This window comes from Staurois parvus, unplaced genomic scaffold (genome assembly GCF_062004578.1).
Source record: "Staurois parvus isolate SC_StPar_1 unplaced genomic scaffold, SC_StPar_1.0 ptg000298l, whole genome shotgun sequence".
NCBI classification, from domain to species: Eukaryota; Metazoa; Chordata; class Amphibia; order Anura; family Ranidae; genus Staurois; species Staurois parvus.
The window spans coordinates 1,415,555-1,434,872 of NW_028318094.1; the positions used below are offsets into that span (position 1 = coordinate 1,415,555).

The following is a 19,318-nucleotide window of genomic DNA, read 5'->3' on the forward strand; positions in this document are numbered from 1 at the left end:
CAACAGCAACTCAGCCACGAAGTGGTAGGCCACATAAAATTACAGAGTGGGGTCAGCGCATGCTGAAGCGCACAGTGCACAGAAGTCGCCAACTGTCTGCAGAGTCAATAGCCAAAGGACTCCAAACTTCATGTGACCTTCAGATTAGCACAACAATGCGAAGAGAGCTTCATGGATGCTACTAAATATTCCACGTCAACTGTTAGTGGTATTATAACAAAGTGGAAGCAACTGGGAACAATAGCAACTCAACCACAAAGTGGTAGGCCACGTAAAATGACAGAGCGGGGTCAGAGCATTCTGAAGGGCACAGTGCGCAGAAGTCGCCAACTGTCTGCAGAGTCAATAGCTAAAGTTTTCCAAACTTTTTATGTGGCCTTCAGATTAGCACAACAACCGTGTGTAGAGAGCTTCGTGGAATAGGTTTCCATGGCTGAGCAGCTGCATCCAAGTCTTACATCATCAAGTGCAATGGAAAGCGTCGGATGCAGTGGTGTAAAGCATGTCGCCACTGGACTCTAGAGCAGTAGAGACGTGTTCTCTGGAGTGACGAAACGCGCTTCTCTGTCTGGTAATCTGATGGACGTGTCTGGGTTTGGCGGTCGCCAAGAGAACGGTACTTGCCTGACTGCATTGTGCCAAGTGTAAAGTTTGGTGGAGGGGGGATTATGGTGTGGGTTGTTTTTCAGGGGTTGGGCTTGATCTCTCCGTTCCAGTGAAGGGAAGGGCGTCCGCATACCAAGAAATTTTGAAAAATGTTATGTTCCCGACTTTGTGGGAACAGTTTGGAGATGGCCTCTTCCTGTTCCAACATGACTGCGCACCAGTGCACAAAGCAAGGTCCATAAAGTTGTGGATGAGCGCGTTTGGGGTGGAGGAACTTGACTGGCCTGCACAGAGTTCTGACCTCAACCCGATTTAGAACACATTTGGGATGAATTAGAGCAGAGATTGTGAGCCAGGCCTTCTCGTCAGACATCAGTGCCTGAGCTCACAAATGTGCTTCTGGGAGAATGGTCACACCTTCCCATAGACACCCTCCTAAACCTTGTGGACAGCCTTCTCAGAAGAGTTGAAGCTGTTATAGCTGCAAAGGGCGGGCCAACTCAATATTGAACCCTACGGACTAAGACTGGGGGGCCATTAAAGTTCATGTTCGTGTAAATGCAGGCCGACCAATACTGTTGGCAATATAGTGTACATTTACATCTTGTTATTATCACCATAAGACATGGAGTGATACACTTTTTTAGTATATAAACTATTCAAAGCAATATGGGCCATATGGATTCAGACGTATGCACCGAATGCAGGAATTCTGTGTGCAAACCATACGTCCCTGAATACATATGACCCTAACCACAAGTACTGTTTGGATCAACTTCTAGCTTCACATTTTAGCATGCCATTGATTTTGGCAGGCTGCTCAAAGTGGGCTGGATGCCAAAATATGCCCAGTTTTTAAGTAGTTACAAGCCAAACTGCCCATGTGCATGACCCCTTATTGTAACAAAACGCTTTTTAGTTTATTTAAAGGGTTAGATCACCTTTACTGACTTTTTTTTACAAACCTCTTTATGCATTACAGTATCCTCAGTACATTAACATGCAGTGCTTTTTTGTAAAAGAATGCTTACTTTTTCAGCTGCTTAATTTATTGCTCTCTCCTCTTGCAAATTATTATACATTCCCTGTTATATTACTGTTACACAGAAAAAAAAATATTTGCATGACAGATTCACTTTAAAAACCCTACAAGAATCCCATTATTCCTCTTTTCACAGACGCAGTCCTCAAAGCAATATAAACGATGAGAGCTCCCTAGTTCAAGGAAAACCATTTTAAAGAATGGCTTTCTCAACCAAAAAACAAATTGTTATTTAAATGCAGTCTTTAGCTACAAGCCCTTGAAATGAAAACAGAGCGAGCATAACTTAACATTTATTGCAATAGAAAATTGTTCCTCGTGCTTTTAATACATGGCATTTGATGGAGAGTGTGTTTTTGTATCCACAATGGTTGACCAGCAACCCATTCTATTGTAAATATTCGCTTCCTTATTACAGAAAAATGCCTTTCATTTAGGAATATGTGCTCCAGGATCCGATCCTGCCAGTTTAATTTATTTTGTCTTGGTGGGTGTGCATTATTTCCATGGAATCTAATTAAATTCTAAATTACAGGGCAGGCATCAGAATTTAAATTACTGCCTACCAAATTTACAATCTTTTCAGGTTAATAGGATTGTGATCTATCAGCCTATGTGCACAATGTTGCTCGCATCACAATGAAATTGTATGTAAAACACTCTTTCCATTTCTCGAATTCACATATAGTTGTATAATACGAAAAAATGGGCATGTCAACAGAATTATGAAGATAGATGTTAAAGCTGAACTCCAGGCCAACCGCTAAATGCTCAGATGAAATGCATATATTGGAATTGTTTTAGCTGCCCTAGAATTTTTATTGCTGAGATTTCCTGGCGGACAGTATCTGGAAAGCAAACTGTTCTCTCCTGTACTTACAGTGGATCTCCACCCAAAAGGGGAAGTTTCTCTTTAAGGCCAGCTCCCCTGCTCCTGGTAAAGAAATGGGATCTTTTGGGGAGAAGGGGGAGTTGGTACCCAAATATGATGGTTAACTGCTCCCACTTCTGCTCAACCGCCTAGGTCAGGGGTAGGCAACCTGTGGCTCTCTAGCTGTTGTGGAACTACATTTCCCATGAGACATTGCAACATTACAAAACTGACAGTTACAGCTATGACTTTCAGAGGCATGATGGAACTTGTAGTCCTACAACAGCTGGAGAGCCGCAGGTTGCCTACCCCTGGCCTAGGTGATTAGAAATTAGAAGCAGAAGTTCTCCCCTCTCCCCCCCCGCAGTATTCTGGGACACGAGACCGTTCCAAGAAGATTGCTGGACCATTCACAATGCGCAACGGGCACCAAGCTGTGAAGCCGCAAGCTCTCACAGCCTGGTGCCTGCAGTTAAGTTGCCGGTGCCTGGGACAGAACACCTCTGGAAAGAACAGATGGGTTGAGGGCATCACTGGATTGTGGGACAGGCAAGTGGCTGTTTTTTTGTTTTGTTTTTTTCTTCACAGCAGCTAAAGTTTTTGTAGCTGCTTACTTTTATTTATTTATTTTTTTACAGAAGGCTGGAGAACTGCTTTAAGTAATACAACTGGAAATTTTCTCTGCACTCATCCTGTAATTGGACGGTGATGGACTGATGAGCTCCACTCTTGTCTACAAGGTTCCTTGTTTGTACAAGAACACTGCAGCTCACCTGTTTTGGCTCTTAGCGCTGTATGTCTCTCTCTCCCTCTCTCTCTCCCTCTCTCTCTCTCTCCCTCTCTCTCTCTCTCCCTCTCTCTCTCTCCCTCTCTCTCTCTCCCTCTCTCCCTCTCTCCCACTCTCTCCCCCCCCTCTCTCTCTCTCTCCCCCCCCCCCCTCTCTCTCTCCCCCCCCCCCTCTCTCTCTCCCTCTCTCTCTCCCTCTTTCTCAGAATGGGTTCTGAGCTCTACCGTTCATTGGGTTTTTAACCAGTTAAGGAGTCTATAAAGTTTGTATAGATATAAACGTACATAAACATTGCAGCTTACAGTTCACAACAGAAATATTGACATACAGCATCATAACCACACATAATATAATAGGTCAAGATATTTGCATGGGTTTCCTTGGAAGAAGACTGCTCCCTGGTGTCAGTTTCCAGCCTCTCCTGGGCTGGTCGGGTGATTTCTGGTTTCTCATTGAAACATCCTACAACAGGGCCCTACGTTAAAAGAATTTAAAAGGTACTTTACATTGTCCAATTGCCAAAGATTTCCATAGCCTGTAACCTCCATATTGGGAGACCCAACCTTTTGTTCCTGGAAAGTTAGACTGCTTTCCACGTCTGGGCTATCAAGGGGCTACTTAGAGCTCGGGATTTTCTTTAATTCAACTGGCATGACTTCTCTTCTCTTTTGGCAAATGCTGAAGTCCCACCCCTTGACCCTTGGAGCCAATTGCAATTGTTGCACTTCTCGTATTCTCTCCCGGTCCCAAGACATTTTGCTGGGACTTACTCTGTATGAGAAAGTGTGAGGGGCCGTCACGCCACATGTTCTCTCATATCAAACTTTGCTAGATGCCCATTCTCAATTATATTTGAATTTCCTTTCCCAATGGGAAAAGGACATAGGCATGATTTTTTCAGAACAGTGGACTAGAAATCTCACTCTTGCTTACAAGGCCTCAATCAGTTATAAATATCAAGAAAATAAGATCTCTAATCAAAACAAAAAATGGTATTATTGAAACAACTTTACGTTCTCCTCCAGATAAGCGCAATTGCTTGGTTAAATTCGACTAGAGATGCCAGGTCGCTGGCCTAGCTTTCGACCTTGTAACAAATCGGGATTGGGCTGGACTGATAACCTAGGGAATGTTCTTGACATTGCTGATTTTCAGTTTTGCACTCCTGCCCCTCCCACTACTTTCTCCCCTTTTTTTTTTTTCCCTTCCCTTTTCTCCCCCCACTACTGACAGTTTCTCTCGAGAAGAATACCAATTATCTCTTAGTTTCTTCCCCTCAATTCGGTTTCTGTTTCCCTCTGTTCCAAGGTACCTCCTCAGACACCCTATGCTTGTCCTCTCCCTGTATCCAAAAGTTGGAAAAAGCTGGGTAGCAACTTACTATTGCATAATTTACCACATTGTACATGATCTGTTATTTCACCCATTTAGTCACTCTCCTATACACTGCTTGTCATCTATTTTAAGAAGTTTGTTTGAATTTTGGTTCACGTTGTCCATGATGGCTTTTAACCCTCATAGATGTAAATTTCAATGTGTCTGTTATGATGCATACCTTTTTTTAAAATAAAGAATTAAAAAAAAGACATTTGTAAAGAAGAGAAACACACATAGTGAGATGAACTCTAACCATCTGTCAAGTACAAATTTAATGGTCAAATGTCATCAATCTGAATAACAGGCATAACCATTCCAAAAGACCTTTTGGATTGATATTTTAGTTAAATTCAGATACTTAAAATCACACTTTTAATTCCCCCTACCCCACCTGATCTAACCTGCCATAACATCCTCCACCCTACATTCTTACCTCTGTAGTAGTGAGGCTTCCTGCTGCAGTGGTTATTCCAGCTCGCCTGGAATCTTCTTTTGGCACTGGTCGCCCCTTGTATTCTAAGCCCTCATAGACTTGTACGAGGGCCATACTAGGAGGTTGAAGCTGCTTCACAGTAAGGCTGCATACATCTACTTTCAAATTTTTAATATGCATAAAGGTGCCTTTTATGATGGTATTCAACAGTATTAAAGAACTTGTGTAATAATTCTTCATTACATTCATTATAAGGTCTTCTGGTTATAATAATCTGGTGCAAATGACATCATTTGATTATCCTGATGTTACTTTCTTTAATTGGATTTATTATATTGTCTACTAGATGGACAGAGAAAAGGAATGTTAACATACAAGAAATGTGGCCTGTTTCTTTTCATATATATACTTTGACATATTACAGAATCTTCATAGTGATGACCACTTTTCACTAAAGATTTGCTAAAGGATAATAACTGCAATTTGTAAATTTGATCTGTACAAAGGTTATAGAAGCATCTGCTTCTTGTCTGTTCAGTTGGACATTAAGGATATTGATGTCAGATTATACCAAACAATTCTGAGTGAAGCAGGTTAACCTGTAAGATGGTGAGATGAAATTCTCCACGTGGCGCAGTGGCAGAGTCCAAAGCACTCCAAGGCTTCTGAGAGGTCATTGTTTCAGGCAATTCATGTCTAAACATACAATTTAATGACCTATACATAACTGCACAGCTAATTGTATGTTAATTGCAACAGCCTTGTAATTGGGAGGTCATAGGCCTCTGTGCATAGAGCTTAACAGCGTTTTAAGACTTTACTGGAGGTTGACATTTCATTGTAGCTTAATGAGGAGGTTATAAATGTGCAGGTTCATGCGCATGTAGGAATTTTCTTGGTATTGTAAATTTAATGTAAAATTTTAGTTTTTTCCAACCCTTCTCATCAGAAGATGCTCTTGTTGAAGAGTTAACTTCCCTGGACAGCCTGGACATCTGTGTGAGATGGTTGCAGTTCCATCTTTTGTACATTTTTGTATCACTTTTATGACGGATAAGTAAAGTTTTGCTGATCTTCTTGTAGCCTTCACCTTTCTTGTGTGAAGAAATTATTTTCTTTCTCTTCCATGTGGTGCCATTGCTAACAGCATGAAACGGAAAGGGGTTTTCCTTGTTAAAGGAGAAGTTCACCTTTTGGATAAAAACAATAAATGCACATTTTTTTGCAGGTAAAAAAATGTGCATTTATTATTTTTGTCCAAAGGAGCCTGTAGAGCATTGCACTAGCGATCAGTAGATTGGTGATGCCATGTAGGTCTCCTGCAGACCTGTTAGAATATCTGCTTGCCGTATTGGGATGTACGGTCAAGCAGATATTGTTACTGGAAGCTTCAGTGAACTACCTTGGTGCTCCACAGAGCCGTGGTAGTTCATTGAAAACTACAAGCCCACAGCCACTAAGGCTGTTGGGACTTGTAGGCACTCATTCACAGAACTCTGTGAATGAGTGACGTGGCTGGAGCCCCACACGGCCGTGCTGTTTTAAAATCTGAGAGCTACTATGAGGAAACTTTTCTCCATATTATCTGTCAGAGGGAGGGGTCAGCGGTGAGCATGGCTAGGGAAACATGCTACATGTTCCACCCTAAAAGCTGGTGGAACATGTAACATGTTCCAAAGATTAACTTATCCTTTAAGTAACACCCTTATATAATCAACTGTCTGCTGGACTCCTGTTTAATGAAATTAGACTCACCTGTAGTTGAATTCTTGTTAGTTAGGATTTTGTTGTCTAAAATTTAGCTTTGCTCCTAAGACTTTCATTGGGGTGTATTCATTTTTGCAATATGGTCTTGAAAGAGTCTGTTCTGAAAAATACTTTGTTGTGTGTGCAAATTGCCAAATCTTTTTTGCAATCAATGGCCCACATTTGTGGGAGTATTTTCTAGTATAGTGTCCGATAGAAAATGTTAATTCTGAAAGGAAAGTAAAGGTTCTCTGACAAATCTGCACAAAGGTGCACTATGTGTATGTATATATATGTGTGTGTGTATAATATATGTGTGTGTATGTGTATATGTGTGTACATACATACATACATACACACTGAATCCAGAAAGTATTCACAGCACTTAACGTTTGCCACATTTTGTTCTGTTACAGCCTTATTCCAAAATGGATTAAATTCATTTTTTTCCTCAACATTCTACAAACAATACCCCATAATGACAATGTGAAAGAAGTTCATTTTGAAATCTTTGCAATTTATTTTAAAAAAAACCCACATGTACATGTATTCACAGCCTTTGTCATGACACTCAAAATTGAGCTCTGGTGCATCCTGTTCCCACTGATCATCCTTAAGATGTTTCTACAACTTGATTGGAGTCCACCTGTGGGAAATTCAGTTGAGTGGACATGATTAGGAAAGGCATAAACCTGTCTATATAAGGTCCCACAGTTAACAATGCATGTCAGAGCACAAACCAAACCATGAAGTCCAAGGAATTGTCCATAGACCTCCAAGACAGGATTGTATCAAATCACAGATCTGGGGAAGGGTACAGAAAAATGTCTGCAGCATTGATGGTCCCAATGAGCACAGTGGCCTCCATCATCCGTAAATGGAAGAAGTTTGGAACCACCAGGAATCTTCCTAGAGCAGGCCGCCCAGCCAACATGAGCGATCGAGGGAGAAGGGCCTTAGCAAGGGAGGTAACCAAGCGCCCGATGGACACTCTGAAAGAGGTCCAGCGTTTCTCTGTGGCGAGAGGAGAACAACAACCATCTCTGCAGAACTCCACCAATCTGTATGGTAGAGTGGCCAGACGGAAGCCACTCCTCAGTAAAAGGCAAATGGCAGCCCGCCTGGGGTTTGCCAAAAGGCACCTGAGGGACTCTCAGACCATGAGAAACAAAACTCTCTGGTCTGATGAAACAAAGATTGAACTCTTTGGCTTGAATGCCAAGCGTCATGTCTGGAGGAAACCAGGCACTGCTCACCACCTGGCCAATGCCATCCATACAGTGAAGCATGGTGGTGGCAGCATCATGCTGTGGGGATTTCAGCGGCAGGAACTGGGAGACTAATCAGTATTGAAGGAAAGATGAATGCAGCAATGTACAGAGACATCATTGATGAAAACCTGTTCCGAAGTGCTCTGAACCTTCGACCGGGAGCGACGGTTCATCTTTCAACAGGACAATTAACCTAAGCACACAGCCCACATAACAAAGGAGTGGCTATGGGCCAACTCTGTGAATGTCCTGGAGTGGCCCAGACGTGAACCCGATTGAACATCTCTGGAGAGATCTGAAAATGGCTGTGCACCGACGCTCCCCATACAACCTAATAGAGCTTGAGAGGTACTGCAAAGAAGAATGGGAGAAATTGCCCAAAAATAGGTGTGCCAAGCTTGTAGCATCATACTCAAAACGACTTGAGGCTGTAATTGGTGCTAAAGGTGCTTCAACAAAGTATTGAGCAAAGGCTGGGAATACTTGTGTACATATGGGTTTTTTCGATTTTTTTAATAAATTGCAAAGATTTCAAAACTGACTTCTTTCATGTTGTCATTATGGGGTATTGTTTGTAGAACGTTGAGGGGAAAAAAATTAATTTAATCCATTTTGGAATAAGGCTGTAACATAACAAAATATGGCAAAAGTTAAGCGCTGTGAATACTTTCTGAAAAATCTACTTTTCCATGCTTGTAGGAAAAAGGAAAGGGCACAGTTACATCTTTACAAAGGCCTAATTAAAGTTAAAAAAAATCATATTTTAAAAAGCACATGAGAGGTGTAGTCCACCTGTTATCTCGTTTCCTGTACATGCAGTCCTTTAATAACTTTAATGAATAATCCAGAAATTGTCTTTTTATAGAGTACATTAAATTACTCCATATAAATTTTATAGTTCATATAAAATCAATCTATAAATTCAAAACTTTTTTTCCTTCTAGTTTTGGATGGAGTGGATAATCATTTGAACCCCTGTCAGGATTTATAATACTGTCTGTTTGGGTAGATTCACCATTTTCTATCCTGGTGACCATTGTCTATGATGCAAAAACGATAGGATATCCAAATATTAAAATTGCCTCAGGAACAGGGGAGGGGAAATCTTGTAATGGACACACCTGTTCCGTTGAGTCATCTGATGATGGAGCTGTGCCCCCAAAACATGTCTGCTATAGTTTTGCTGTTTCAGGGTTATTGTTGCATTGGTTCTCATGGGTACTCTGTTTAGTTGACATTGGTGAGGAGCTCCCAGGGTTTGTTTCTCTGCAGAGATCATCATCTCTGTCCACACCCCTGGGCTGGCACTTTAGAGGCAGAAGTTTAACATTTGCACACAGGGATCTGTCTCATTGGTCTGGGCTTATGCCAGGTGACTGCACAAGTCAAGTGTTAAAATTCTAAGTATAGATAGTTGTTTTTATATGTTTCAAGCAAAAAAATATATATATATATTTTCTGCACAGTCCCATCTTTTTTTTTTTTTTGTTTTGTAGCCGTGCTGTTGTTAATGTGCGGTGGTTTAGGGGCAAATTGAGAGGTTATGTGTTATCTCAAATTATCACATGTTTAGCAGCTTTGTTAAATTTCTTCAAATCAAAAAATACAACCAGAGCATTTTATAATCTGTATGGCATGTAATGTAGTAATTCTTTTCCTTTCCAGATCCTACCTTTGGAGAATAAGATGAAGATCCCCCATCAATTTCCTATTGTGTTGTATGTTGGAATGGCTATTGTCACAGTTCTTTACATCAGCATGGGCACCCTTGGGTACTTGCGCTTTGGCTCCATGATACAGGCCAGCATAACTCTGAATTTACCAAATTGCTGGTAAGTTAGGGGACACCTTGTCTATCTCTGTATCTGTCTTTCTGTAAAATAGTACAGTTAAAAAACAATGCACTCATGGGCCTTCTACATAAAAGCTTATGCTTTCTCTATTTTGAGTCCTTCTTAAATGGTTATGCAGTTACAGATCTTGCACACAAGGAGTCCTAGTTTTGCTGTGTTTTCCAGGACAGGTTAAATGCATTAAACCTTGTTCCACATAAATAAAAGGAAAATACACATGCACAGCAGTTGTTAAAACAGAAACAAATGCAAGTTTCACGTTAATACCTCCTCCCCTATGCTGTCCCCTGAAGGCTTAGTGCTCCTTTCTGCTTATGATGTTTGTCTTTTGGCATGAATGATGGCCAGTGTCATTCAACTTGCTTCTTGTGAGCCCAGGGCATCATGGACCTTCCCTTGAGGTTGTGTCATGCTACCCTGGGCGTATAGTCCTGCTGTACAGAAGAACATTCACATGTCATTACATGAGCACTGTCCACTTCTAAAAGAAAAAAGAGAAGAAATGAGACCATGTGGCATAGATGAAAGTTGAAAAAGGAAGATATTTTAAGAAAAAAAAAAAACCTTTTAAAACATCAAAAGGAAAGGAAGGGGGGAGGGGGGGATGAGTCTTTACAACCACTTTTAAAGGCCAACTTCAATTTGGACATAAAGCTCAATTTTTATTACCTTCATTCTATGCTTTAAGATGAACGTAAAAACCCTTCTGTGTGCAATACTTACCTGTGTCTAAACTCAATCCAGCGATGTGCGGGAGAGCTGCATCTCTCCCCTCATTGTCTGGAACAGCAGCAGGCTTCTGCTACTGTCTATTACAGCCAGTGAGCCAATGAGGAGAGAATAGGGGCAGGACGGGGCCGAGCCACATCCTGTGTGTGAATGGACAGATAAAGCAGCTGGCCTAGGTGCCCCCATAGCAAGCTGTTAGCTGTGAGGACACTCGGGAGGAGGCAGGGGCCAGAAGCGCCAGTGGGGGAACCGAGAAGAGGAGGATTGGGGCAACCCTGTGCACTATCACTTCACAGAGCAGGTAAGTATAACATGTATTTGTCTTTTTTTTTTTCTCTCTTTTTTTTAAATCTACCTTTTTAATATCACTTTAAAACTTGACACCAATGGGCTTAATTGAGGAGTATCAAATGATTCTGCCTACTGCATTGGTAGTGTACTGGGCTGCATTTCTCTGGTTAAAAATACATTGTATAACACACCCAAATGCATCTAAAATGCATACACATTAATGCATGCTCAAACCCGTACATTTGGTGCAGGCTAAGATGAGCGCAAAAAAAAATTTAATTGGGCATTGGTTAACTCGCAAACTACCCATGTTTGGATAGGTAAAGTGAACTCTATTCTACATTTGCAAGGTCAACCCCTAATCTAGTTATACGTAGACTCTTGGGAGCACCAACTCCTAGTATAGATAGCAGATCTAGACCCATTGTCACTCGTTATGTCCACAAATACTTTGAGTTCAGTACAATAAAGATCACACGGAAAACTGTTATCCTTCAATTATAAATACAGTATTTTATATATGTATCTCTCACTTACAACCAAAACTGCACTTTCATTCTTTCTCCTGACATTACTGCATCATACTGCTGTACTGTTGTAGGTTTATCTAAATCCCAAAATCAAAAATGTAATATATTGCACTTTATCAGTTTTTTAGATGTGGCTGCATTAGTTCCTATTTTTAGTTTGTTTTTTTTTTTTTCCTTTTATTTTCACCTGGTGATCTGGCCAGTAACACTTCCTATCCTGGGGTGGCTCCTCTATCTATGGACAGCAACCCTTGGACAGCAGCACTGTCAGGAGGAGGCAGTGTTAGAAGGGATTTACATAAATGAGTTAAATTAATTAAAGCCTATGGGCTAGTTCACACTAGATGCAGTTCAGCACGCTTTTTTTCTGCATCAAAACTGCATGCACAGTGTTTTCCATTTATTCCAATGGCCCTGGTTCACATTAGTGCAGTCAGTTTCCAGTGCAGAAAAAAAAGTAGAACATGCTGCATTTTTTTTTCTGCACAGAACCGTACTGGAACATGGCAAACTACATCAAAACTGCACCGGAACTGCGTGTGGTGTGAACTGTATGTAAAAACGTATGCGGAATGCATCCGGAGTGGTCTGTTAAACACAAATGGAAAACAATGGCTAGATCACCAGGTAAAAGAACTACAGGAGTTACAGGAGGGACTCAAAAACAGACTGCTCTGTTAATTCTAGTGACAGACTGCATCATATATGTATGTCCTTTTTTATTTTACCTTTTACCACTTCAAGGTCATGTTGGAATATTACACCAACCACATTTTTAACAAGTTGATTGAGGATTGTTTTATAATCCTTCCTATACTGTATGCCACGTTGTCAAATTTTTGCTTTTTTCTATTGTGTAAGACTCCAAAAAACTTCCAATACTTTGTTCTTCTTCAATAATGAATACTTTGATGGAAAAAAATATTTAATTTGAAAAGCACTTTTTTTGGTTATTCTAGGCTCACTCACTTTTTCTGTCTCTCACAGGCTATACCAATCTGTAAAACTGCTGTATTGCTTTGGGATCTTTATCACATTTGCGTTACAGTTCTACGTTGCTGCAGAAATTATAGTCCCTACTGCCACTTTGAGGGTTTCTGACCGCTGGGCGCTATTGGTGGACCTGAGTGTGAGGGCTGCTTTGGTTTGTATAACATGTAAGTTTGTCTTGAATTGTTTTTAATTTTGTTTTTTTAGGACTAAAACAACAATGGATATTTCTTAATATGAACTAATACACAGCTTACAGAATTCTAATAATAGATGCTTTTCACCGGTATCCATGTCACCAGACAGCAGCACTCTAGCAATTTCTACATAGCAGCTGTAAATCTGCGTTGTACAAATCAACTTTACATTTAGTGGAAATTGGCTCTGTAATAACTGTGTTCTAAGTGTGCCTTGATACAATCTCATCATTGCTAGAATATTACCTGACTGATTGGAAATAGTAAATTGATTATTGCCATGCCCTAAATGTGAGATATGAATACTTCCAGAAATAATGAACAATCCAAGTCAATTTATTAAAACTTCAAAATAAATCAATAATAGAATGTGAAAAAAAAACAAAAAAAGTGAAAAAAATATCATAGTATAAGTAGGGGAGGGGCTTTGATGTCACCACAGCAACCCGACTTCACGGCGAGTATAGTCTTTGTGAGCGAGTGTGAGCATCCACGCAGGAGACCTGTCACAAACGCATTTAGCGATTTTACTGATTTTAACTCAGCGCTTTTTATACTGAATACTTGTGAGTGCATAAGAAAAAGTTGTGAATAAAATTGTTCTTTTAAAAAACGATAAGGCACCATGTACCTTTTTTTCTTTCGCACTATACTAACGAGGAATAATACAAGGAGATGGAGCACTGATGAGAAAAAGCTAACCCACAGACCCACAATCAACCATTATCAATCATCAGGAGTATCCAAGGGAGTCTCTAAAAATATCCATCAAGGTACAGGACAGTACAGGAGATGACCAGAGACTGCGGACAGTACAGGAGATGACCAGAGACTGCGGACACAGTACAGGAGATGACCAGAGACTGCGGACACAGTACAGGAGATGACCAGAGACTGCGGACACAGTACAGGAGACGACCAGAGACTGCGGACACAGTACAGGAGACGACCAGAGACTGCGGACACAGTACAGGAGACGACCAGAGACTGCGGACACAGTACAGGAGACGACCAGAGACTGCGGACACAGTACAGGAGACGACCAGAGACTGCGGACACAGTACAGGAGACGACCAGAGACTGCGGACACAGTACAGGAGACGACCAGAGACTGCGGACACAGTACAGGAGACGACCAGAGACTGCGGACACAGTACAGGAGACGACCAGAGACTGCGGACACAGTACAGGAGATGACCAGAGACTGCGGACACAGTACAGGAGACGACCAGAGACTGCGGACACAGTACAGGAGACGACCAGAGACTGCGGACACAGTACAGGAGACGACCAGAGACTGCGGACACAGTACAGGAGACGACCAGAGACTGCGGACACAGTACAGGAGACGACCAGAGACTGCGGACACAGTACAGGAGACGACCAGAGACTGCGGACACAGTACAGGAGACGACCAGAGACTGCGGACACAGTACAGGAGACGACCAGAGACTGCGGACAGTACAGGAGATGACTGCTGACCTTTGGGGAGGGGGGGGAGCGGGTACCTGAATTTGACAGGTACCCGCTCTTACTTCCGCAGTTGTTCTTTGATCTTACCTGTTCCTCTATCCAGCCGTGCGCTGTCTTCCCGGCTTCTGTAGTGTGGGCGCTCGGCGGACAGCCGGATGCCCAGTGCGCATGAGCGAGAAGCGCTGCGCTTTGTGATTGGTCCGACGGCTTCTGGGATCTGTCATGTGTCCCAGGTACCGCCTTACCATTCACAAAGAGCACCACTTCTTGCGCATGTGCATTGGCACCCGGCTGTCACGCACACTACAGAAGCCGGGAAGACAGCGCGCCGCTGGATAGAGGAACAGGTAAGGTCCCGCTGCAAAGCTGAGCGGCCGGCCCGGTATTCTGACACGGCGGCGGTGGAAATACCGGACCGGCCGCTCCATATTCACTCCATAAGACGCACTGACATTTTTCCCCCCTTTTTTGGGGGGAAAAAAGTGCGTCTTATGAAGCGAAAAATACAGTAAGTATCTATATTCCAGCAAGAATCCATCTGCAATCTTGTTTGACTTATCAACTTTAATCGAACTTATATAGACTTTTTTTTTGGACACTATTAATTTTTATTATTTAAATTACTTATACTATATTTTTTTCACATTTTTTGTTTTTTTCACATTCTATTATTGATTTATTTTGAAGTTGTAATAAGTTGACTTGGATTGTTCATTATTTCTGGAAGTATTCATATCTCACATTTAGGGCGCGGCAATAATCAATTTACTGTATATTACTACAAAACACATTTATATGAGGATGTGAATAGATGCCTGCTGACCTATATATTTAATTACTATCTCATACCTCAGTGGTTCGCAAGTAATTATAATATATATTATTTGACTGGAAATAGTAGTTTTATTCTTTTGGCTAAAGCTGGGTACACACCATCAGGGTTTTTTTTTTTCATGCAACCCAACGGCTTAACGAAAAAAAAACTGAAGAGCTCAGGAGAAGCTCACTGTACTAAGGATCCGATGTTAGTACAGTGATCTGCCTGCTGAGCTATTGAGTTGTAACAGGGGGACAGACCCTCCGTGCCAGAACACGCCGGTCAACGCTGGCAGCCATTGTTCCTAAATATCTTGACAGTGTTTGTATTTTGTGAGGCTATGTAGTAACCCTCATTGGCCAGGGGTTAATATAAATATAATGTATGACCCTGTCACTGACACTCCATGCACATTAGAGGGCACAAGGATAACCTGCATTCGCCTTTGAGGCAAAAGGTGTCCAACTTGCACAAACCAACAGCTGCCAAAGCTGTCAAATGTTTAAGTGCTTCTCTTCAAGCACGTACAATTGCCTATGTCAGGCTTCATTAAGTGTTCTTGCATGGCAAGACCACTTACTGTTGTCTCACATACAGTGGGGATCGAAAGTTTGGGCACCCCAGCTAAAAATTTGTATTAATGTGCATAAAGAAGCCAAGGAAAGATGGAAAAATCTCCAAAAGGCATCAAATTACAGATTAGACATTCTTATAATATGTCAACAAAATTTAGATTTTATTTCCATCATTTACACTTTCAAAATAACAGAAAACAAAAAAATGGCGTCTGCAAAAGTTTGGGCACTCTGCAGAGTTAATATCTTGTACTGCCCCCTTTGGCAAGTATCACAGCTTGTAAACACTTTTTGTAGCCAGCCAAGAGTCTTTCAATTCTTGTTTTAGGTATCTTTGCCCATTCTTCCTTACAAAAGTCTTCCAGTTCTTTGAGATTTCTGGGCTGTCTGTCACGCACTGCTCTTTTAAGGTCTATCCATAGATTTTCAATTATGTTGAGGTCAGGAGATGGTGAAGGCCATGGCAAAACCTTCAGTTTACGCCTCTTGATGTAATCCCCCGTGGATTTCGAGGTGTGTTTAGGATCATTATCCATTTGTAGAAGCCATCCTCTCTTTAACTTCAGCTTTTTCACAGATGGCATCAAGTTACCATCCAAAATTTGCTGAAATTTTATTGAATCCATTTTTCCTTCTACTCGTGAGATGTTCCCTGTGCCACTGGCTGCAACACAACCCCAAAGCATGATTGATCCAACCCCATGCTTAACAGTTGGACAGAGGTTCTTTTCATTAAATTCTGTGCCCCTTCTTCTCCAAACGTACCTTTGCTCATTCCGGCCAAAATGTTCAATTTTAACCTCATCGGTCCACAGAACTTGTTTCCAAAATGCATCAGGCTTGTCTATATGTTCATTTGCAAAGTTCAAACGATGATTTTTGTGGTGAGGACTTAGAAGAGGTTTTCTTCTGATGACTCTTCCATGAAGACCATATTTGTACAAGTATCTCTTTATAGTGGAATAGTGTACTACAACTCCAGTGTCTGCCAGATCTTTCTGGAGGGATTGTGCAGTCAAACGTGGGTTTTGAATTGTTTTTCTCACAATCCTGCGAGCTGTTCTGTCTGATATTTTTCTTGGTCTTCCAGATCTTGCTTTAACTTCCACTGTTCCTGATGACTGCCATTTCTTAATTACATTCCGAACAGAGGATATTGACATCTGAAAACGCTTTGCTATCTTCTTATAGCTTTATCCAGCTTTGTGAGCGTCAACTATTTTCAGTTTCAGTTTTCTAGACAACTGCTTAGAAGAACCCATGGTGCTGATTGTTGGGGCAAGGTCAGATGAGTCTGGGCATTTAAAACCTTTGAGATTGACATCACCTGGTCTTCCTAGACGATGATTGAGAACAATCCATGACACTGGCAGGTCTCAGCTTTGCAAAGGGGGCAGTGCATGCTATAAATTCTGCAGGGTGCCCAAACTTTTGCAGACGCCATTTTTTTGTTTTCTGTTATTTTGAAAGTGTAAATGATGGAAATAAAATCTAACTTTTGTTGGCATATTATAAGAATGTCTAATCTGTAATTTGATGCCTTTTGGAGATTTTTCCATCTTTCCTTGGCTTCTTTATGCACATTAATACAAATTTTTAGCTGGGGTGCCCAAACTTTCGATCCCCACTGTATATATTCTTATTATTATAGCCAAATTTACCACCCTAACTCCTCCCACAGTGTTTACACTACATAGACAGTAATATACCGAAACGTGCGGATTGTTCCTGATTGGTGTGCTATTACTTTGTGGAATGTTTCGCCGAATGGTTCACTACATAGCGTTTTTGTGGTGAAATTGGTCCCATAGGAATGAATGGCAGAATGTTCAAAACTAGAGTGGGAGCTGACAAAAGAACACAAGAACACTTCACATAGTTTCCCCGGAAATTGTAGCTTTTCTAGTTATTCTTATTATACAGGATTTATATAGCGCCAGCAGTTTGCTCAGCGCTTTACAATATAAGGGGAGACAATACAGTGCAATACAAGAGGGATAGGAGAGCCCTGCTCATTGCAGCTTACAATCTAGGAGATTCATGCACACTAGTATTTTTTTAAGCTCCAAGAAGCTATTGGCAATTTTTTTTTTTTCTTTTTTGCTCCAAGACGCTAAATAGTGTTCCCTTATGTGTTCATGCACACTACTTTGGGCTAATAGCATTTTTTGAGCTTCAGCATCTTGGAGCAGAAACAAAAATTGTTTTGTAGAGTTATTTAGAGCGGTTTTCCACCAGAAAAAAACACTACTAAAACACTCCTTGCAGCTGTTTTCTTTTTTTGTAATTGTACTGAAGAAACGCTAATAAAACACGAACGCTCCTAAACACTTCTGAATGCTATTAAAACACTACTACCAGTGTTTTTTATCCTGCAAAAACGCTAGTGTGCATGGAGCATTAGCATTGTTTTTCTCTAAAGCCTTAAATTGTTTACTGTTCACAACAGTAAAATCAGTCTGTATATGCAGTAACACATGCTTGTTATGCTCACTGTAAAACCTAAAGAGTCAATCCTCCGCATTGTGTAAAAAACAATGTTTGATCCTGTCTTCTCTGGTCCGCCCCTTCTTCTACTGTCCCCAATTCATCTGCTGATAGAACAGATCCTTGGGGACAAGCTGCACATGCTCAGTTTAGTGTGTATTGCTAGCTGTTTTTTTTTCTCCTTTGGATGGGTGCATGTGATCAGCACAGGGCAAATAAGCACTGTCCAGACAAAGGGTCAGGCATTATGCAGCCTCATAGGACAATCAGGAGAGAATGAAAACTCCTCCTACAAGCTTTAACCAGTGCTCTGCTGGGCACTGATAGAAGTCACAAGACTGCTCTAACTGCTGATGAGAAAAGGTATTTAGCAGTTTAAATTTACTAAAATAATTGCATTTCCATGTTCTTTTTTTACTGTGGGAGACCAGATATAGTGAATGCAGGGTCCTGGGTTTAGTAACACTTTAAGTCTGATTTTTACTAACATGGCAAATCCATATTCATATATCAAAACATTGTTCAGCGTGTGTTAATCCTCCCTAAATGGCAGTAAATCAGTCATTTTCTGCTCAATCCTTTTAACTGTTCTCATGTTGCAGTGATGAGCAGATGAATTGATGTGCAAATTACGTTCAGTTGACATGCAGCTGTACACCCTTTGACCTGTATATTAGAAATGTGCATTGCATCACTTCCAGTCTTTCAATCCATTAAAGCAAAGTCTTCCCCAATCTCAGTTTTTGTGCCTTCACTTTTGCAGTGTCCTTCTAGATGTGCGAGTTCTAGGCTCCCCCTAATTTGCTTTCCAAGATTACTGCCACTACTAGATGGCTGGATAAGTGCCTTCTAAATGTGGCCATGCAGAAAGTGAAAATGATACTATTTGACAGGCCAGCCCCTCTTTAATGGAGAGGGGGAAACCCATGAATATTTTATTTCTTTTTTGTGTGCATCATGTGAAATATACAAGGATGGTCAAGTGAGAAACATTGTCATTGGCATCAAACAGTCTTTTTCACGGGCCATAATACCAAGGCCTATGACTCAAAACAAGCTGTTTTATATTTTGTTGTCTTTTTGCTCTGGGAGCCCCTTGTCATTTATTAAATGAATATTTGTAAAACAAAGATTGCATTTGGACAGTGTACCCCCCCCCCCCCCAAAAAAAGACAAAAAAAAAAAAACACCGTAAAACAATTTAAAATAATAAATAGCATTGACCCCCAAACCATTAGTGGTT

At 41.1% G+C, this 19,318-nt stretch overlaps 1 protein-coding gene across 3 annotated transcripts in view; it reads left to right on the forward strand.

Annotated features, from left to right (window-relative positions):
* The window catches only part of LOC149458002 (proton-coupled amino acid transporter 1-like), a 107,074-nt gene that overhangs the window by 68,164 nt on the left and 19,592 nt on the right, over nt 1-19,318 (forward strand). For 2 of the 3 annotated variants that reach the window (XM_089682798.1, XM_089682797.1), the window contains exons 9-10: nt 9,799-9,965; nt 12,524-12,693. In XM_089682798.1, the coding sequence (XP_089538924.1) occupies nt 9,799-9,965; nt 12,524-12,693 (337 nt within the window). Of the gene's footprint in view, nt 1-9,798; nt 9,966-12,523; nt 12,694-16,678; nt 16,941-19,318 lie in introns of those variants that run through there. The other variant, XM_089682799.1, reaches the window with a different exon arrangement.